Genomic DNA, 22,279 nt, shown 5'->3' on the forward strand with positions numbered 1-22,279 from the left:
AACTATTGTAAGTACTTTCGTTCAAATTGAAGCTACCTTTTTAAAGCTAGAGAGATATTAAAGTTTAAATTTTCATTTCTAACCCTTTTCTTCAAGGGGCTACATTTGTTTCCAAAAGTTTCCAGAAAAGGATTTAGTTTTCAGCAAGGATTTAGTTTTCAGCTTGTGACGGCTACATTGTTTCGAAAAGCTTCCAAGAAGTCTTTTTTGTTATTGCAAGTCAAGTCAAGTCAAGTCAAGTCACTTTTATTTGTATAGCACATTTAAAAACAACCCACGTTGACCAAAGTACTGCACATCTGATTAGGAAAAAAAAAAAAAACATCTTGGAGAGTAAGAGTGGGGCTGGGGGAGGAGAGAATGGGGGGTGTGGGGACGGGCCCAACGGGCCCTCCCCAACGGGCACACTTGGAGAGTAAGGGTGGGGCTGGGGGAGGAGAGAATGGGGGGTGTGGGGACGGGCCCAACGGGCCCTCTTTTCTAGTATATTACTAAAACTCTCTTCTTGTATATTTGTGGGTTTGTGGATATATTTGTTCCCGAAGTACAGCCAAAACGGGACACAACAGCGCAACAATTTTAGGCCCACCTTACCATTGGCATGCGGTTCAAATGGTTGTTATATTTTTAAAGTTATTCACTTTCTAAACTTTAAACATCCTTTTTTCACTTGCCCTTTTTCACTTGCCCTTCACGTGCGCAGAACCCAATGGGACCGCTCCTGTGCAGTTGGGGCCCGTTGATCCAACACTTGCGTAAGATGGCCGCCGGATCTGCGCGTGCGCAGCTGGGGGGGGGGGGGGTTTGCTGTCGGAGGGGGTTGGGACACACCCGAGTGATGGGAGTGGCGGCCAATGAGGGGGTTGAGGGGGAAGGAGTGGGTGAGTATCGTCAGTTGGGGGAGGGTTGCCGGGCCCGCAGGAAAGGTTTGGACGGAGGGTTGCCAGGCCCGCAGGAGAGGTTTGGGCCCAACGGATCCACGCCCGTCTAGTAATAAATAAACTTTATGGCTCAAATGTATCATTGCTGAAACCATTTTTGTAGATATTGGTACTGATTTATTATTGTCACTTGTGCAGAGATACATTGAGTGCTATCCAGTCAAGTTGTATTGTATGAGTATAATCAAGCCACACACAGACACAATGGGTAGTGCAAAGAGAAAAATAAGTAGAGTGCAGAATATACAGTGCTCTCCATAAATGATGGGTCTTTGTCCCAAACATTATTTATTTGCCTCTGTACTCCACAATTTGAGTTTTGTCATAGAAAAAAATCACATGTGGTTAAAGTACACATTATCAGATTTTAATAAAAGCCATTTTTATACATTTTGGTTTCACCAAGTAGAAATTACAGCAGTGTTTATACATGGTCCCCCCATTTCAGGGCACCATAATGTTTGGGACACAGCAATATCATGTAAATGAAAGTAGCGATGTTTAGTATTTTGTTGCACATCCTTTGAATGCAATGACTGCTTGAAGTCAGTGATTCATGGACTTCACCAGTTGCTGGGTGTCTTATCTGGTGATGCTCTGCCAGGCCTGTATTGCAGCCATCTTTAGCTTATGCTTGTTTTGGGGGCTGGAATTTAGAAGGATGAGAAGGGATCTTATCAAAACGTATAAGATTATTACGGGGTTGGACACGTTAGAGGCAGGAAACATGTTCCCAATGTTGGGGGAGTCCAGAACCAGGGGCCACAGTTTTAAGAATAAGGGGTAGGCCATTTAGAAAAAAGATGAGGAAAAACTTTTTCAGTCAGAGAATTGTGAATCTGTGGAATTCTCTGCCTCAGAAGGCAGTGGAGGCCAATTCTCTGAATGCATTCAAGAGATAGCTAGATAGAGCTCTTAAGGATAGCGGAGTCAGGGGGTATGGGGAGAAGGCAGGAACGGGGTACTGATGGAGAATGATCAGCCATGATCACATTGAATGGCGGTGCTGGCTCGAAGGGCCGAATGGCCTCCTCCTGCACCTATTGTCTGTTGTCTATTGTCTCAAACAGAGCGAGGGGAAGGACCTTAATCCAACTTTGCCCCATTTCCCCCATTAACTTAATCAATTTGGTCTTGAGTATCCCATTTGCCTTTTCGACTATACCAGAAGCCTGTGGATGGTGAACACAGTGAAATTGTTGCTTGATTTTAAAATGCTGGCATATTTCCTTATTAACAGTGGCTATAAAGTGAGGACCATTGTCAGTGCTGATAGTGCTTGGCAAACCAAAGCAGGCTATGATTTCTTTTAGCAGCAATGTAATAGTTGTTTCTGTTGTTATTCGTAGTAGGCAAGGCTTCAATGCATCTACTAAATAAATCAACAATTATTAAACAATATTTATAACACTGCATGCGGCATTTCAATAAAATCTATCTGTATGCATTCAAAAAGGCGGGATGGCATTGGAGCGACTCCCTTTGGACCCTTTACTGCCTTACCAGGATTGCTCCGCTGGCATATCCCACACTCTTGCTGAATTTTCGGGTGCCACCATGTTTCTTTGGTCATCCTTACTATTCCCTCCTTTCCAGCATGAGTAAGAGAGTGTATGTAGGTTAACAGTCCAGGTAAGATTGCATCAGGTACACAGACTCGTCCAAGAGGGGTGAGCCAGAGGCCCATTGGGGTATCAATGGCACAGCCCTCTTGTTTCCAAAGATTTTTTTGCACGGCAGAGGCGTTCCCCTGTATTAACTTAACTTCACCCATGTCTGGCAGAGCTGTTCTGTGTGCAAGAACTCTTTGTTCAGAGGGAACAATATTAAGGGAGTAGGAGGCCGACGCGTGGGCAGTGGTGTCGGCGAGGGCATTTCCTTTAGAAACCTCATCTATGCCTTGTGTGTGTGCACTACATTTAATAATGGCTAATCGATGTGGGAGAGTTAGGGCATGTAACAGATTTGTCACATAAAGGGAGTTTTTAATAAGAGTGCCGGAAGACTTTAAAAAGCCTCTATGCTGCCAGAGGGCTCCAAAATGGTGGGCAACGCCGAAGGCATATTGAGAATCGGTATAGATGTTAAGTGTCTTTTGTTGGCACGCCAAATGCACGCCCTAGTGAGAGCATAAAGTTCTGCCTGCTGGGTGGAGAGTGCATTTTGGAACCAGCCTTCTATTATGGCCCCATTGTCTGCAACTATTACATAGCCCAAGTTCCAGTGTCCATCCTATAGGTCCTGTCGGACTGGTTAATAGTTCATTTGCCAATGCACAGTCATGAAGTGGCTCTTCGCAATGTTCGGGCGGTTCTGTAAGAAATGCTGAAGGATTAGTGGTGGTGCCATGATGGAAGGTAAGGTACGGGTTGCTCAGGGGGTAACTTCAGTTAACCAACCCTAAAAAAAGGCTCTCACAATTCTAAAGTCCATCATTTTGAGTTGTCACAGCCAAGTGCTGAATAAACAACCGTTCCCAGACACTCTTCTCAAGGCCATGCTGCTCAGCCATGGTTACTTGCAGTTCTGTTCTCACCAGATGTCCATCACATGACCATTTTCACAGTGTTTCTTTGTTCTCCTGTTCCCAGCATTTCAGTCTGTCTATCTCTAGCTAGTGGCATTCTCCCAAAGCCTGTCGCTCCGTGTAACGCCTCCCAGATTTCATGTCCCATTAGGTTTTTTTTCTCAGTGGGGTCCAGTAAGGATTTGGTCAAGGAGAATACTTATCTCTCATTACCAACATGTCTTGTGGTTTCCTTGCCATGTATATCCTTGTGGTGTCTGGCTGTCTGTCTCTTCGGCTCGGGAGTTTACCATAGCTCTGATTGGCATTACTATTTTTGCTGTCTTTCGCGGGTGTATTTTAACTCCCTCCGCAACACTTGTCTCGATTACTCCTTCTTCCTCCACACATTTCTCGGCCCTTTGTCTTGGGGTGAGGCAGGGTAGAGACCCTGGGCTCCCTGGAGGGTAGAGATACAGGGCAGAGGTCTATACCAGTAGTATAAGAAAATAACTGCAGATGCTGGTACAAATCGATTTATTCACAAAATGCTGGAGTAACTCAGCAGGTCAGGCAGCATCTCGGGAGAGAAGGAATGGGTGACGTTTCAGGTCGAGACCCTTCTTCAGACTGATGTCAGGGGGGCGGGACAAAGGAAGGATATAGGTGGAGACAGGAAGATAGAGGGAGATCTCGGAAGGAGGAGGGGAAGGGAGGGACAGAGGAGCTATCTGAAGTTGGAGAAGTCGACGTTCATACCACCGGGCTGCAAACTGCCCAGGCGAAATATGAGGTGCTGCTCCTCCAATTTCCGGCGGGCCTCACTATGGCACTGGAGGAGGCCCATGACAAAAAGGTCAGACTGGGAATGGGAGGGGGAGTTAAAGTGCTTGGCCACCGGGAGATCAGTTTTGTTAATGCGGACCGAGCGCAGGTGTTCGGCGAAGCGATCGCCGAGCCTGCGCTTGGTTTCGCCGATGTAAATAAGTTGACATCTAGAGCAGCGGATGCAATAGATGAGGTTGGAGGAGGTGCAGGTGAACCTTTGTTTCACCTGGAAAGACTGTTTGGGTCCTTGGATGGAGTTGAGGGGGGAGGTAAAGGGACAGGTGTTGCATCTCGTGCGGTTGCAGGGGAAAGTGCCCGTGGTTGGGGTGGTTTGGGTAGGAAGGGACGAGTGGACCAGGGAGTTACGGAGGGAACGGTCTCTGCGGAACGCAGAGAGGGGAGGGGATGGGAAGATGTGGCCAGTGGTGGTGTCCCGTTGTAGGTGACGGAAATGTTGGTGGATGATATGTTGGATCCGCTGGCTGGTGGGGTGGAAGGTGAGAACAAGGGGGATTCTGTCCTTGTTGCGAGTGGGGGGAGGGGGAGCAAGAGCGGAGCTGCAGGATGTAGAAGAGACCCTAGTGAGAGCCTCATCTATAATGGAGGAGGGGAAGCCCCATTTTCTGAAGAACGAGGACATCTCGGAAGCCCTCGTGTGAAACACCTCATCCCGGGCGCAGATGCGGCGTAGACGGAGGAATTGGGAGTAGGGGATAGACTTTTTGCAGGGGACTGAGTGGGAAGAAGTGTAGTCCAGATAGCTGTGCGAGTCGGTGGGTTTGTAGTAAATGTCCGTCACTAGTCTGTCTCCTGTGATGAAGATGGAGAGGTCCAGAAACGGGAGGGAGATGTCAGAGATAGTCCAGTTATATTTAAGGGCAGGATGGAAATTGGAGGTGAAGTGTATGAAGTCAGTGAGTTCTGCATGGGTGCAAGAGGTAACACCAATGCAGTCGTCGATGTAGCGGAGGTAGAGTTCGGGGATGGGGCCAGTGTACGTCTGGAACAGGGATTGTTCGACGTACCCGACAAAGAGGCAGGCGTAGCTAGGGCCCATGCGAGTGCCCATAGCTACGCCTCTGGTTTGGAGGAAGTGGGAGGAGTCAAAGGAGAAGTTGTTGAGGGTAAGAACCAGCTCTGCTAGGCGGAGGAGAGTGTTGGTCGATGGGGATTGGCTGGTTCTACGGTCGAGGAAGAAACGGAGGGCTTGGAGACCATCCTTGTGGGGGATGGAAGTGTAGAGTGACTGGACATCCATGGTGAAGATGAGGGAGTGGGGGCCTGGGAACCGGAAGTTATCCAGGAGATGGAGAGCGTGTGAGGTGTCTTGGACGCAGGTGGGGAGGGATTTAACCAGGGGGGATAGGATGGAGTCGAGGTAGGTAGAGATAAGTTCGGTGGGGCATGAGCAGGCAGAGACAATGGGTCTGCCGGGGCAGTTGTGTTTGTGGATTTTGGGTAGGAGGTAGAATCGGGCCGTGCGGGGCTGGGGAACTATGAGATTGGAGGCACTGGGGGGTAGATCGCCAGAGATGATAAGGTCAGTGATGGTGCTGCTGATAAAGGTCTGGTGTTTATCGGTGGGGTCATGGTCCAGGGATAGGTAGGAAGAGGTGTCTGATATTTGTCGTCTGGCCTCGGTCCGGTAGAGATCAGCACGCCAGACTACCACAGCCCCTCCCTTGTCAGCGGGTTTAATGATTAAGTCCGGGTTGTTGCGGAGTGAGTGGAGGGCTGCACGTTCAGGAGGGGAGAGGTTGGAGTTAGTCAGGGGAGTGGAGAATTTGAGGCGGCTGATGTCACGCCGGCAGTTTGAGATAAAATGTTCTAGTGAGGGTAGTTGGCCAAACGGGGGGGTCCAAGAGGAGGGGGTCCATTGGAGACGAGAGAAGGGGTCATCAGTGGGGGGTCGGGACTCCTTACCATGGAAAAAGGCTCAGAGGCGGCGGAAGAAGAGCTCCACGTCATGGCGGACGCGGAACTCGTTGATGTGGGGGCGGAGGGGAACAAAGGTAAGGCCTCTGCTGAGGACCGACCGTTCGGTGTCTGAAAGGGGGAGGTCAGGGGGGATGGTGAACACCCGGCAATGGTAGGGGTTGGGGTCGGATGGAGGCAGGGGGGCAGGTGGAGGGGATGTATGGTGGGGGGGTGGTGGGTTCGCAGGGCAGAGGGGGGCATGAGGACCGATGTGGGGAGTACTGGGGGTCACCTGGCTGGAGGGGGAAGGGGGAGAGCCAGTGGAACCCCTGCTGCAGTTACCTGTCTATACCACCCTTGTTTTCCTCCTCTATAAACAGGGTTGCTATGCCAAACAAGGGGTCTCCGGAGGTATTTTTCTTAACCGGTTGTTTCTTAATAATCAATTGTTTATGACCTTTTTCAGCGTTTAATTTTTATTTCACCAATCCAGATATTTGTTTATCTGAGCTGTCCAATCACAAAAATTCCTGACTTTAATCAGAGCTGTCCAATCACAAAATTTCCTGACTTTAGTCAGAGCTGTTCAATCATAAAATTTCCTGAAAATGTGGCACCTAGGCTGGGCAAGGCAGCCAATCTTGAATTCATTGGGACTTCCACGGCCGATCGGTGGATTGAATTTGCAACTTACAGCCGGGGCTCTGGAACTCCAGCCCTCCTGGAGCCAGCACATCTTTCCCCATAGCCGGCTCGATAAACCAGCAAAGCTCTGGAACCAAGAGTGCCAGAAAATCAGTGATGGAACTGTAATGAGTAAATATTAAATTTAAGTGGAAGATTATATAACTAAATTAATTAAGACGGGGTTAAAATATAAAACACAGCAGAAAAGCCAATGACCACTTTTTTGGGCTGATTATCAATTAATGTGTGAATTTACTTCAAAAGTAATGATTTGGACGAGGGAATTGAATGCAATATCTCTAAGTTTGCGGATGACACAAAGCTGGGTGGCAGTGTTAGCTGCGAGGAGGATGCTAGGAGGCTGCAGAGTGACTTGGATAGATTAGGAGAGTGGGCAAATGCATGGCAGATGCAATATAATGTGGATAAATGTGAGGTTATCCACTTTGGTGGCAAGAACAGGAAAGCAGAGTATTACCTGAATGGTGGCCAATTAGGAAAAGGGGAGATGCAACGTGACCTGGGTGTCATGGTGCACCAGTCATTGAAAGCAAGCGTGCAGGTGCAGCAGGCAGTGAAGAAAGCGAATGGTATATTAGCATTCATAGCAAGAAGATTTGAGTATAGGAGCAGGGAGGTTCTGCTGCAGTTGTACAGGGCCTTGGTGAGACCGCATCTGGAGTATTGTGTACAGTTTTGGTCTCCTAATCTGAGGAAAGACATTCTAGCCTTAGAGGGAGTACAGAGAAGGTTCACCAGATTGATCCCTGGGATGGCAGGACTTTCATATGAAGAAAGACTGGATAGACTAGGCTTATACTCGCTGGAATTTAGAAGACCGAGGGGGGATCTGATAGAAACATATAAAATTCTTAAGGGGTTGGAGAGGCTAGATGCGGGAAGATTGTTCCCGATGTTGGGGAAGTCCAGAACCAGGGGTCACAGCTTAAGGATAAGGGGGAAGTCTTTTAGGACCGAGATGAGAAAACATTTCTTCACACAGAGAGTGGTGAGTCTGTGGAATTCTCTGCCACAGAAGGTAGTTGAGGCCAGTTCATTGGCTATATTTAAGAGGGAGTTAGATGTGGCCCTTGAGCCTAAAGGGATCAGGAGGTATGGAGAGAAGGCAAGTACAGGTTACTGAGCTGGATGATCAGCCATGATCATATTGAATGGCGGTGCAGGCTCGAAGGGCCGAATGGCCTACTCCTGCACCTATTTTCTATGTTTCTAAAATGTTATTAGTATACAGTGACATATTCACATTATTTTGTGATGTGTTTTTACTTTGAAATGCACTAAAAGAGGCTTGAAACTAGTAATTTTGTGTGTAAATTTTCCAATTTTTTGACCCCCGCTGTACCCCTCTCTTTTCCTCTTTTTTTACCTCGTTCATATGCCTGATTTATGAACTATGTGGTGTTTTATTCAGGTTCAACATTACTTCCCTGTTTTTGTACATAGGTCATGTGATGGGAGCAGAATTAGGCTATTCGGACTATCATCTATTCTGCAAAAGGGACAACAATATATTTTCAAGACACAATTACATGTGACTAAGGAGAAACTGCTTGTGTTGCTGTTCCCATGCCCATAGTCCCCTTGTCCTTCTGACATCCTTTTTTGGGCCTGCAATTTTGAAGGTGGCACATGGTGCTGCAAAAACGATAGTTCAATTGAATGGTTAGTATCCCAGTTGGGATGCTAATCAAGCAGGCTATTTTTTCTGAAGTGTTGTTGTTGCAGCTACATTTATGTAGGTGAGTGGATAGCATTCTGTTTAAATTTTGTTGCATATCCTTTGCATGCAATGACTGCTAGAAGTCTGCAATTCATGGACATCACCTGGTTGCCTTCTCTGGTGATGCTCTGCCAGGCCTGTATTGCAGACATCTTTAGCTTATGCTTGTTTTGGGGGCTAGTCCTCTTCAGTATATAAAAGGCATATTCAATTGGGTTCAGATCAGGTGATTGGCTTGGCCACTCAAGAATTGACCATTTTTTTAGCTTTGAAAAACTCCTTTGTTGCTTTAGCAGTATGTTTAGCACCATTCCTCCTGGTGAGCCCTGTCAACTGACCTCGGTCAGGCAAACGACAACAAAGAGAGACAGCAGTAGAGGAAGCAGAAATAGCAGAAATAACAACGAACAAACAACAACAACAGCTTGCAGCCCAAATGTTACCTCAGTCGCTGCAGTTGGTGCCAACCCGGAGCATGCGCCCTTCTTAGGGCGGGCACCTACGGATGTCGAACCGGATGGCATCGCCTTGCTGCAGCTGAATGCGGAAGGCCTCACCAAAGCGAAGACCACCATCATTGAATATCTGCTACAGACCCACGAAGTCACTGCAATCCTGCTCCAAGAGACTCACAAAAGTGACAGCTCCCATCTGAAGATCCCTGGTTATGCCCTGGCCGCCTGCACCGAGAACGACACTCACGGGATTGCCACTTTTGTCTACAGCGCCTCGAGGGCGTTACATAACTTCTGCTGCCTCAAACGCAAGAAGAAGAAGCAGTATGTTAGGGATCATTGTCTTACTGTAGAATGAACCTCCTTACTGTAGAATGAACCGCCAGCCAATGAGTTTTGAGGCATTTGTTTGAACTTGAGCAGATAGGATGTGTCTATACACTTCAGAATTCATTATGTTACTACCATCAGCAGTTGTATCATCAATGAAGATAAGTGAGCCAGTACCTTCAGCAGCCATACATGCCCCGGCCATAACACCCCCACCACTGTGTTTCACAGATGAGGTGATATGCTTTGGATCTTGGGCAGTTCCTTCCCTCTTCCATACTTTGCTCTTGCCATCATTCTGATATAAGTTAATCTTCGTCTCATCTGTCCACTAGATCTTTTTCCAGAACTGTGGTTGCTCTTTTAAGTACTTCTTAGCAAACTGTAACCTGACCACCTGACCAGTGGTTTGCATCTTGCAGTGTAGCCTCTGTATTTCTGTTCATGAATTCTTCTGCAGACAGTGGTCATTGACAAATCCACACCTGACTCCTGAAGAGTGTTTCTGATCTGTCGGACAGGTGCAGAGCTGCCAACCATTACGTTTTTGCCATATTTATTACTTTTTTTTAGATAATTTTGGCAGTACGATTTTTCTTAGTAAAATACGTTTTTTTAAAAATCCTGGGCTCCCGGAGCACGAGTCCCTGACCCTGGGCCCCCGCGGCCCGGAGCACGAGTCCCTGACCATGGGCCCCCGCGGCCCGGAGCACGAGTCCCGCGACCCGGAGCACAAGTCCCTGTCCCTGGGCCGCCCGGAGCACGAGTCCCTGACCATGGACCGCCGCGGCCCGGAGCACGAGTCCCTGACCATGGACCGCCGCGGCCCGGAGCACGAGTCACTGTCCCTGGGCCCCCGCGGCCCGGAGCACGAGTCCCTGACCCTGGGCCCCCGCGGCCCGGAGAACGAGTCCCTGACCCTGGGCCCCCGCGGCCCGGAGCACGAGTCCCGCGGCCCGGAGCACGAGTCACTGTCCCTGGGCCGCCGCGGCCCGGAGCACGAGTCCCTGACCATGGACCGCCGTGGCCCGGAGCGCGAGCTGCCGCCTCCATCAGCAACAGACTGAAAGGCGGCTCGCCATGGCTGCAGACTGGGCTGAAACCTGGCGTTTGGCAGCCGACTTCTAGAGAGCGCAGTTTGCCAGCAACATACAGAGGTAGGTAGGAAGGGAAAAGGATAAGAAAGGAGGGGAGAGAAGAGAGGGGGGGGGGGGGGGGGGTGAGCCTTTGCAGCCACTCTCCTGCCTGGGACCAATTGCTTTTCAGGTCAGACCCAGATAGATTCCCCCTTTCGCCAGCCCGGAGTCACTTTTGATGACTACTCACTGGTATGTCTTGAGGCAGCCGTGCATCCTGCACTAAAGGCCGCACTGACTCCAGGTTGTGTGACTGCTGAAACAGTTTAGCTCAATCCTTCCATCAAACCTGTTTTTTTATTTAGCTGTAGTGTACTTCAGACGGACTAGTTCTCTAATTGTTGTCATTTTAAGGCTGCGCAACTTCATTAACCACCAAGAAACAAAATAAACTCAACTGCATCGCTGAAAATTAATATTATCACTCTGTTGACCAAAGGCATTGGTTTAAAATTGCCAGTTTTAAAAAGGAAAAACTCCACTGAATTTTGCCCAAGTCTTAGCACACAAACACTCAGATTTCCTCACACAGAAAGTGTATAGCTGTGCTAAAAAAAACAGTTGTCATCAAGTGAAGTTCAGTGAAAGGTTTCTGGAGAAGTGCAAACAGGCAACCATTGCTTATAACAAAAAGCTCTCCAGCAAGGACTGAATATGAGTGGACAAACATACATTAGAACCTCTGTTGACTTAGTTTGAGGACCGAAAATGAAACACTAGATACATGTACTTTGTTGGATTGAACCATTCTGGACTATTTCATGTAGATAAATGATGGAGATAATAGGTTGAGCACTGGACATCACAATTTCCTGTATTGAAAGTACAACCTGTATTGCGTGTGGTTGTAAGTTTTGTTAAATTGCAAAATTCCTTTTTTTCACTAAAAATTCCTCTCTTTTTTTTGCCATCTGTGTTCCTTTTTTTGGTTTGATAAGGTTGGCAGCTCTGAGGTGTTTGGGGATTTTTCTTTATTGTAGAGAGAATTGTTCTGTCATCAGCTGCAGACGTTTTCCTTGGCCTGTCAGTCCCTTTGTGATTAGTAAGCTCACCAGTGCTCTCTTTCTTCTTAATGATGTTCCAAACAGTTGATTTTGGTAACCCTCAGGTTTGGCTGATGTCTCTAACAGTTTTATTCTTGTTTCTCAGTCTCATAATGGCTTCTTTGACTTTCATTGGCACAAACTTGGTCCTCATGTTCATAAACAGCAATAAAAGTTTCCAAATGTGATGGAAAGACTGGAGGAAAGTGCTGAGAGCTTTCTTCTACCTGCATTAAGGAGGCAATTAAACACACCTGAGCAATTACAAACGCCTGTGAAGCCATGTGTCCCAAACATTATGGTGCCTTGAAATGGGGGGGGGGGGGGGGGGGGGGGACCATGTGTGAACACAGCTGTAATTTCTACATGGTGAAACCAAAATGTATAAAAATGGCCTTTAATAAAATCTGACAATGTGCACTTTAACCACACGTGATTTTTTTCTATTACAAATCTCAAATTGTGGAGTACAGAGGCAAATAAATAAATGATGGGTCTTTTTCCCAAACATTATTGGAAAGGCACTGTAGTGTTACAGCTACACAGGAAAGTGCAGTTTAAAAATAGTTTAAAAAGATGTAGGTTGGGCCGACACCCTTAGTTTCTGAGATGTCCATGCAGTAGACTGATAACAACGAGGAAGTAGCTGCTCCTGAATCTGGTGGTTCGTATTTGACTCTTCACACTTTATGGCTTTTATGCCTTTCACCACCCTTTGGTGATAGAGTTTCGCTTCCCATTTTTATGAGCTCTGTGGTGTTTTATTCAGGTTCAACATTACTTCCCTGTTTTTGTACTCATGAGGTCATGTGATAGGAGCAGAATTAGGCCATTCGGACCATCAAGTCTACTCTGCAAAAGGGACAACAATATATTATCAAGACACAATTACGTGTGACATTAAGGACAAAATGCAGGTATTGGTGTTCACATGCCCATGGTGCACTTCTGACATGCTATTGGAGTAGCCTGCAATTTTGAAGGTGGCACATGGTGCTGCAACAACGATAGTTCATTTGAATGGTTAGTATCTCAGTTGGGATGCTAATCAAGCAGGCTATTTTTTTCTGAATAGTGTTGTTGCAGCTACATTAATGTAGGTGAGTGGAAAGCCTTCTGTCACATCGCTGAGTTGCACTTGCATAGTGGGTGGAAAGCCCTTCGAGTGTTGGGAGATGAGTCACTTGCTCCAGGATACCCAGCTTCTGACTTGGTGTTATAACCACAGCAGATCTTTACCTGCACTACATCTGTTTCACCCATCACCTCGGAGCTTGTGGAGAATCACTGACTCCCAGTTAAGCAATGCTGCAATTTTAGATCCTCATTCTGGTTTTCTGTGTTCCTCCATAGCCAAGTTCTAAAATCCACAGTGCTCTCCGATCCTTGAAATCTTTGTATTCCTCTATTTCTGGACTTTCGGTTTTGATTAAAATCACTCCATCATCTGTGGCCAAGTCTTCAGCTACTAAAGATAGACGTAACAAGCTGGAGTAACTCTGGGTCAGACCGCATCTCTGGAGAAAAGGAATAGGTGACGTTTCTGGTTGAGATCCTTCATCAGATTGAGAGTCAGGGAGGGAGGGAAACTAGAGGTATTGTAAGGTACAGAACAAAGGAGATTCTGCATCGATGACTCGGGAAAGGTGGAGTCATCAATGGTTCATTTTTGGCAGGAGACGAAAGGATAACGATGGGATACAAACGGTGAAATTAGCAAGAGGACTAGGGTATGGGGGGGACGGAGAGGGAGGGAAAGCAAGGGTTACTTGAAGTTAGGGAAATCAATATGCTGGGTTGTAAGCTGCCCAAATGAAATATGAGATGCTTTTGCTCCAATTTGTGTGTGGCCTCACTCACTCTGACAGTGGAGGAGACCCATGACAGAAAAGTCAGTACGGGAGTGGAAGGGGAGTTAAAATGTTTGGCAACTGGGAGATAGCTACTCAGGTCCTTCACACTGTTTCTCTACTTCTTTCCTCCTTTTCCTGCTTTAAGACCTATCAAGCTCATCATGTTTTTGACTGATCCGTTACTATTTTCTGGTGTGTTTTTGTCAAATTTCATTAATGTTCTTGGGAAGTGCGTGGAGTGTTGTTCTATTTTAAAGGTGCTCTCTAGCATAGTTATCAAGCTTCTAATTGTAGAAGGGCACTGTTCTCTGGGGACACATTATTTATTTACTGGGGTAAATGCCGGTTGGGGGGGGGTAGAAAGAAGAGAACAGTTTATTTCCCTTTTACTATATGATAATTTGTGGTTGCTGATTTCCACCAATAAGTTGTTCACTTTTATCTTCATTCGAGTCTAGTTAGTTTTATTAAATCATTTTAAAACTGCACTCCTGAGCTCTTACCTTTCTGTTCTTTTGCAGCTTGTGGTGATGCTGAATCTGTTAATGATTGGCGCCAGGCCCTTGCAGGATGAGCAAATTGCCGACTGGCCCGGAAAATGCTGGAGTCAATTCCTTTGGACACAGTGCCTCCCTCAGTACTGTGCAATCCATCACCGCAGCCCAAGTTGCAGCTAGGTTAGACTCGTATAAACCAATTGAGAAAAGAAATATTTCTGATGTCAGGAGGACTTTCTGTTTATTTGTTACGTTTGATCTACTATTTGTTGGTTTATTGTGGATAATTGAATTGAATGTAAGTATTAAACTCTTTTTATTGATTTGCAATAGGTTTCAATAATTCTGTAGTTTAATGAAATGACCTTGTGGATTGAATTGTGTGGTTAAGTAACGGCTGAGAGAAGGCATCGGTGGGAGGTTTGGCTTGTGGCGAAAGCAAAGAGGGCAGGATCTCGCCAAAAATGGATAGAGAGTAGTTGTTCACAAGCTTTCCTTGGGATCAGATGGCATCAAGGCCAGTTTCCGGTTATGTTTTCTGCCTTTGTCAGGAATACTCATTTTATAGTTTAGATGTCAGCTATGATTTGGTCAGAAAGTTTCTTATTGCAAAATCAGACATAACAATCAGGTCATTTTTTTATTTATCTAATGACAGTAACGTTTTTGGGAAGTCACAGTAAACAATAGATAACCTGTATGAATAAGCTTTGTGTTGATATTTCTACCCCTGTTCCCTTTTCTCTCCTGGTTCCACACCATTAGCAACCTTGCTCCTTGTCGAGAAAGAGTTGTAAACCCAATTATGTGTAAATTCTTTTGCTGGTCTGTGCCTGAAGACTTTTGCAGTTTTATCTATTTTTCTCCTGACAGTAAATTCTGTTTTCCCTATGATCTTTAGCCAGCAGCTTTATTTCAGTGGTTAGTTGACCAGAATTGCACAACATGATTTTTTGTGGATCTGATTTATTTTCTTTTGTAATATTCAGGGAACGTTTGCTTTCAATTTTGCAATTGAGTCGATCTCCTACTTTCATTTTTTTGAACTGGGTGGCACGGTGACGCAGTGGTAGACTTGCGCCAGAGACCCAGGTTCGATCCTGACTCCAGGTGCAGTCTGTACAGTTTGTACGTTCTTCCCGTGACTGCGTGAGTTTTCCCCGGGTGCTGCGGTTGCCTCCCACAGTCGAAAGAGATAACCAAAAAGGTTGATGAGGGCATTGCTGTAGACATATGTTATATGGACCTCAGCAAAGCCTTTGATAAGGTTCCGCATGGTAGCTGCTCTGGAAGGTTAGATCATATGGGATCCTTGGAGATCTAGCAAACTGGATACAGAATTGGTTTCATGGAAAGAAGGCAACGGTGGCAGTGAAAGGCTGTTTTTCGGACTGGAGGCCTGTGACGAGTGGTGTGCCTCAGGGATTTGGATGAAAATGTACAAGGCAAGATTTAATAAGTTTACAGCTGACATTAAAGTGGGCGGTATCGTAAATAATACAGAAGGTTATCAAAAATTACAACAGGCTCTTCATCTCACCAAGAGTACTGAGGAATTAAGGGCTTATGGGGCTTAATGCAGATAAGTGAGGTGTATTGCTTTTGAATGAGATGGGCAATATTTAATATGAACCTGAAGGGAAACTTTTTCAATCAGGGTGGTGGGTATATGGACAACCACCCTCTGGTTGAGTTGCCCCTCAAGTTGAGGCAAGTTCTATAACAGCATTTAAAACACACTTGGACAGGTACATGAATGGGAAAGGTTTAGAAAGATATGGGCCAAACACAGACACATGGGACCAGCTTAGATGGGGATCTTGATCAGCATGGACGACTTGGGCTGAAGGGCCTGTTTCCGGGCTATGACACTGTGACAATGTGGCATTAATAGCGGCACTGTTTAGAATCCCACAAACAGAGCACATTAATTTTGTTGAAATAATTATTAATAAAGTGTTGTCTCTTTGAGTGGTAAAAATTGTTCTGTGTATTTGATCCACATTTTAAATTCAAAATAAGTTGCCAAACATTTCTAGATGTAACATTATTTCACTCAGTTTCAATAACAACTGCTGACAAAGTGATTCTATTTATCTTTCTGTTTATGAATTCTAGGTAGAAGGAGGCATAATTTATAGTTTAAAGAATGAAGTTATTCATTATGATTTCCGCAAGTCTTACTTCGATATATTTGTGAGTACATTTTCTCATTTCCCTTGAAGAACTTGCATATTGCTACATTCTAAACCTGGTGCGAGTTTTATCTATCTCTCTTTGTTTTTGCAGTTACTGGCAGTATTTCGATTCTTTATGCTGGTGTTTGCATACGCACTGTGTAGGTTACGCCACTGGTGGGTGATTGCGGTGAGTGACTCTTCTTGACTGTTCTGATAGGAAATTGACATCTATTAAATGTAGCCCAGAAACACAACTCTTTTCAAATCAGGCAAAAATCAGAAACAAATTGTACACATCTGATTTTTAGGTTATGGCACTATATTGCAGGGGAAAGAATCAACGCTCTTAGTGCTAACTGTCCCATTGAACCAAGAAGGAGGATATATTCTCTACAATCACCTGAGCAATAAACTTGCCTTTTTGTTTGGTTCCAAAAGGCAAATCTAATGCAATGGTGATTATAGACGTTGTATCCTGACAACCAATAATCAATAACTGATCTATTGGATGAGAATATTAGCTTTTTCCTCCAAATGTTGTTTTCCCACTGCATAGACAACAGAGCATCCTGAACATGTTGGAGACACTGAGAGTACTAGAAATGGTAAAGCACCAGCTTGCTTTTCATAAGGTCATAAGGAATAGGAGTAGAATTTAGCTATTCAGCCCATCGTCCACTGCCATTCAATCATGGCTGATCTATCTCTCCCTCCTCACCCCATTCTCCTTCCTTCTCCCCATAACCTCTGACGCCTGTACTAATTAAGAATCTATCTATCTTTGCCTTAAAAATATTCACTGACTTGGCCTCCTCAGCCTTCTGTGGCAAAGAATTCCACAGATTCACCACCCTCTGACTAAAGAAATTTCTCCTCATCTTCCTAAAAGAACGTCCTTTAATTCTGAGGCTATCACCTCTTGTCGCAGACTCTCCAACTAGTAGAAATATCCTCTCCACGTCCACCCTATCCAAGACTTTCACTATTCTGTATGTTTCAAAGACTTCACCCCTCGTTCTTTTGAACTCCAGTGAGTACAGGCCCAGTGCCGACAAACGCTCATCATAGGTTAACCTACTCATTCCTGGATCACTCTTGTAAACCTCCTCTGGACCCTTTCCAGAGCCAGCACATCCTTCCTCAGACATGGTGCCCATAATTGCTTACAATATTCCAAATGCAGGCTTATCAGCGCCTTATAGAGCCTCAATATTATATCTCTGTTTTTGTATACAAGCCCCCTTGAAATGAATGCTGTTCGCATTGTGTTTGCTTTCTTTACTACCGATTCGACTTGCAGATTAACTTTTTGGGATTCCTGCACCAGGGACTCCCAAGTCCCTTTGCACCTCCAATTTCTGGATTCTCACCCCATTTAGAAAATGGTCTACGCCATTGTTCCTACTACCAAAATGAATGACTACACACTTTGCTACACTAGATTCCATCTGCCATTTCTCTGCCCACTCTCCCAACCTGTCCATGTCCTTCTGCAGAGTCCCTGCTTTCTCTACACTACCTGCCCCTCCAGCTATTTTCGTATCATCCACAAACTTGGCCACAAAGCCTTCAATCCCCCTCTTCCAAATCATTAATATACAACGTGCAGAGTAGCAGCCCCAGCACCGACTCTTTCAGAACTCCACTAGTCACTGGCAGCCAACCACGAAAAGACCCCTTTATTGCCACTTTGTCTTCTGCCATCCAGCCAACCTGCTATCCATGCTTGTATCTGCCCTTTGACACCATGGGCTCTTATCTTCCTTAGCAACCAAACGTATGGCACCTTATCTAAGTAAACAATATCTACTGACTATCCTTTGTCTGTCCTGCTATTTACTTCTTCAAAGAATTCCAGCAAATTTGTCAAGCAAGACTTCCCCTTCACAAAGCCATGCCTAATTCAGCCTATTTTAAATGAACCTCTAAGTACTCTGTAACCTTATCCTTTATAATGGACTCTAAAATCTTACCAACCACCAAAGTCAGACTAACTGTCCTAAAGTTCCTACTATTCTGCCTTGCTCCCTTTTTGTGCAGTGGGATAATATTGGCAGTTTTCCAATCATCTGCGACCACTCCTGACTAGTGATTCCTGAAATATCACTATCAATGCCACCACAGTCTCTAAAGCCACCTCTTTTTTAGGGTGCAGTCAATCTGGCCCAGGTGACCGATCCACCATCAGCCCTTTCAGCTTCCCAAGCATCTTCTCCCTAGTAATTGCCACTCCATTAACTTTGACTCCCTGACTTCTTGAATTTCAGGCACGTTGTTGGTGTCTTCCACTGTGAAGATTGATGCAAAAAAGTTGTTCAACTCCTCTGCCATTTCTTTATTCCCCATTATCACTTCTCCTGCATCATTCTCCAGCGGTCCAATGTCCACTCTTGCCTCTTTCTAGCTCTTTATATAACTGAAGAAACTCTTGCTATTCTCTTTTATGTTATTGGCTAGCTTACCTCTGTATTTCATTATTTCTCCCCTTATTGTCTTTTGAGTTACTCTCTGGTGTTCTTTAAAAGTTTCCCAATCCTCTGGCTTCCCACTAAACTTTGCTATGTTATACGCCCTCGCTTTTAGTTTTATTCTGTCTGTGACTTCCCTTGTCAGCCACGGTCGCCTCTTTCTCCCCCTAGAATCTTTCTCCCTCTGTGGAATGAAAAGATCCTGCATCTTCTGGATTATTCCCAGAAATTCCTGCCATTGCTGTTCCGCCGTCATCCCTGCTAGAGTCCCTTTCCGGTCAAATTTGGCCAGCTCGTCCCTCATGCCTCTGTATCCCCTTTGACTAGCTGCAATACCAACTCATCCGATATCGCCTTCTCCCCCTCAAATTGCAGATTAAAATTTATCATATTGTGGTCGCTACCTCCTAATGGTTCCTTTACCTTGAGTTCCCTTTTCACTGTAAATATGCCTTCATTCAAGTAACAGTTAGATTAGGCGCAGAAGTTTTCATGAGTGCTCAAAGCCCCATAACTGGGAATGCTTCTTCTGTTCCAGATTACAACTGCTGTTACCAGTGCCTTTCTAATTGTAAAGGTCATAATTTCCAAGGTATGAAGTAATCATGAACCTTAAATTCTGTCCAAAAGATTTATGCTGAGATATACTTCTGCACCTAATTTCTTTAACCTAAATATGTCTGATTTCACTTTAGCTCTTGATGGAAGGTACAGCCTTTGCCTATTTGCTGCCAATAGTCTCCTTCATACTGGCCTGGATCGAGACGTGGTTTCTGGATTTTAAAGTTTTGCCACAAGAGGCAAAGGATGAAAACAGTTAGTAAAGTTTCTCTATTTACTTTTAAGTTTACTATCCCTCAGTACACTAGGTAGAGCAGATGATATACAAAGTCCTGATAAAAGATGAATCACGAGTATTGAAGTCTACACTGTCTTTTCAATGTTGCCTATCTGGTCTTTTGCTTAACAACCTATTCCCGGTCTACTCTACTGTTATAGTACCATTTTTGAATTAGAAACAAAATTTCCCCTGCCACCTCCTCCTCCCTTGGGTTTGCTGACGTCTTCACCACTCCCCCTCCGTTGCCTTCTCCTCATCAAGGTGGAAGATGTCGGGGGGGGTGGGGTGGGTGGCGTACAGTGGACAAAGAGACAGCCGACTGGAAGAAACATCATCTGTTGAGAAGGGAGGAAGCCCCATGGTGACCGTGCCTCCTGGTGGCAGCCTAAAGAAGGCCCTGTCGGGCAAGGGCTACAACGTAAGCCGCAACAGCCGCATCAACCAGTCGGTGTGGCAGCTGCTGAAGAAGGGCTCGCTGGTGCAGACCAGCAGTATCAGTGCTCGTTTTAAGATAAAACGACACAAAGTATTATAGTAACTCAATGGGTCAGGCTGACCTGCTGAGTTACTCGAGCATAACTCAGTGGGTCAGGCTGACCTGCTGAGTTACTCGACTAGAACATAAAAGCAGGAAGGTAATGCTGAGGTTTTATAAGGCATTGGTCAGACTACATTTGGAGTACAGGTTGAACGAATTTTCCAACACCCTCGGTTCCAGAACCTTTCTTTTTTTGTTTTTATCTAGTTTTACGGTGATTCTGCCTTGCATAAAATCTGACTTACGTAAGGGTTTATAAAACATAACCCTTACTTAGGTCAGGGAGTGTCTGTATAGCTTCTAAGTAATGTAATAACTCAGCTAGTGTCTTTCATCTCAATATTATCCTTTTTATTCCAGGAGTCTTTACTATATCTGACTTATCAGACCAAGCACCTCTTATTCTACCTGGCCCTCTCTCAGATGGCCAGTTTTATTCTCCTCCTGAATCTGTTGTGGGTGAGTATTGCTAAAGAATGCTGGAAATAGTAACATCATCTCTAACTGCGTTTGATTTCATAGAGCTAGTAACAGCTTTTTATGGGAAATGTTGGCCATTAATTTCCTGTAGCGTGTTTATTGTGTGACAATAACAAGAAGAATATTGAGGATTTGATTTGATTCATTCATTTTGAAATATACATTCATGTGCTTGCATGAATTGACAATAAGGAGCAAAAGGCCCATGAGCTGTTGATGAACCAGTTATTGCAGCAACAACTCACGTGGTAACAACCAGGGACATTCAGCAGAAATGTAGTAGCCATGCCCTTTGCCCCTTCTCATTGCTAGTGGTCCTCATGGTGTCTCAATGCTGAAATAAAGTTCTCTGCTAAGAAATTACAACGCCACTCCAATTATCTGCCAACATTTCTCACCTCTTTACTGTACAGGTTCTTATCTCTTTGTTGCATGATATGATACAGAATGTCTCAAACTCTTGAGCCTGTTGCCAGAGTGCATTTCCCTTCTAATATGTTTTATGGTTTTCATCTCGGTATAAACCACTTGCAATCTGATGATCTCCTGGAACCTATTTCCTTGCTTAGTTTACATCAATTTTTATGGCAGAACATGTCCAAGGAGCTAACCAGTGAAACATTTTTACTCTTTCTTCATTCTAAAGAGTGCAGGTTTTAATATAACTGACAGATTATTGCTTTAATAAATCTCCCTGGCGGTATGACATCCAACTGGCGCTATTGGGCCTTGCTGTATTGTGTTGGAGACCCAGGCGGTATCGCTGTCATCTGTAAAAATGAGGATTAACGACTCTTATCTGGCACCACCAATCGTCTCCTAAGAGTCAATAGACAATAGACAATAGACAATAGGTGCAGGAGTAGGCCATTCAGCCCTTCGAGCCAGCACCGCCATTCAATGCGATCATGGCTGATCACTATCAATCAGTACCCCGTTCCTGCCTTCTCCCCATACCCCCTCACTCCGCTATCCTTAAGAGCTCTATCCAGCTCTCTCTTGAAAGCATCCAACGAACTGGCCTCCACTGCCTTCTGAGGCAGAGAATTCCACACCTTCACCACCCTCTGACTGAAAAAGTTCTTCCTCATCTCCGTTCTAAATGGCCTACCCCTTATTCTCAAACTGTGGCCCCTTGTTCTGGACTCCCCCAACATTGGGAACATGTTATCTGCCTCTAATGTGTCCAATCCCCTAATTATCTTATATGTTTCAATAAGATCCCCCCTCATCCTTCTAAATTCCAGTGTATACAAGCCCAATCGCTCCAGCCTTTCAACATACGACAGTCCCGCCATTCCGGGAATTAATCTAGTGAACCTACGCTGCACGCCCTCCATAGCAAGAATATCCTTCCTCAAATTTGGAGACCAAAACTGCACACAGTACTCCAGGTGCGGTCTCACCAGGGCCCGGTACAACTGTAGAAGGACCTCTTTGCTCCTATACTCAACTCCTCTTGTTACGAAGGCCAACATTCCATTGGCTTTCTTCACTGCCTGCTGAACCTGCATGCTTCCTTTCATTGACTGATGCACTAGGACACCCAGATCTCGTTGAACTCCCCCTCCTCCTAACTTGACACCATTCAGATAATAATCTGCCTTTCTATTCTTACTTCCAAAGTGAATAACCTCACACTTATCTACATTAAACTGCATCTGCCATGTATCCGCCCACTCACACAACCTGTCCAGGTCACCCTGCAGCCTTATTGCATCTTCCTCACAATTCACACTACCCCTGATGACAGCACACCTCTAAATTTGCACGAGCATTTTCTCGATTTCTTGCTTTTCCCTTCACCCAGATTTCCATCCACTTGTCTGTCTGTCTGC

The 22,279-nt window shown here is 45.3% G+C and overlaps 1 protein-coding gene across 5 annotated transcripts in view; it reads left to right on the forward strand.

Moving 5' to 3' along the window:
- Nucleotides 1-22,279, forward strand: part of stard3nl (STARD3 N-terminal like) — a 42,789-nt gene that overhangs the window by 11,352 nt on the left and 9,158 nt on the right. For 4 of the 5 annotated variants that reach the window (XR_013547173.1, XM_078397583.1, XM_078397587.1 and 1 more), the window contains exons 2-7: nucleotides 13,959-14,232; nucleotides 16,053-16,130; nucleotides 16,224-16,301; nucleotides 19,121-19,174; nucleotides 19,278-19,398; nucleotides 20,322-20,420. Coding sequence is in view for 4 of the 5 variants with exons in the window: in XM_078397583.1 (XP_078253709.1) it covers nucleotides 14,008-14,232; nucleotides 16,053-16,130; nucleotides 16,224-16,301; nucleotides 19,121-19,174; nucleotides 19,278-19,398; nucleotides 20,322-20,420 (655 nt within the window). In the remaining variant the exon portion in view is untranslated. Of the gene's footprint in view, nucleotides 1-8,617; nucleotides 8,640-13,958; nucleotides 14,233-16,052; nucleotides 16,131-16,223; nucleotides 16,302-19,120; nucleotides 19,175-19,277; nucleotides 19,399-20,321; nucleotides 20,421-22,279 lie in introns of those variants that run through there. The other variant, XM_078397584.1, reaches the window with a different exon arrangement.

Source organism: Rhinoraja longicauda, chromosome 4, assembly GCF_053455715.1.
Source record: "Rhinoraja longicauda isolate Sanriku21f chromosome 4, sRhiLon1.1, whole genome shotgun sequence".
Taxonomy (NCBI): Eukaryota; Metazoa; Chordata; class Chondrichthyes; order Rajiformes; family Arhynchobatidae; genus Rhinoraja; species Rhinoraja longicauda.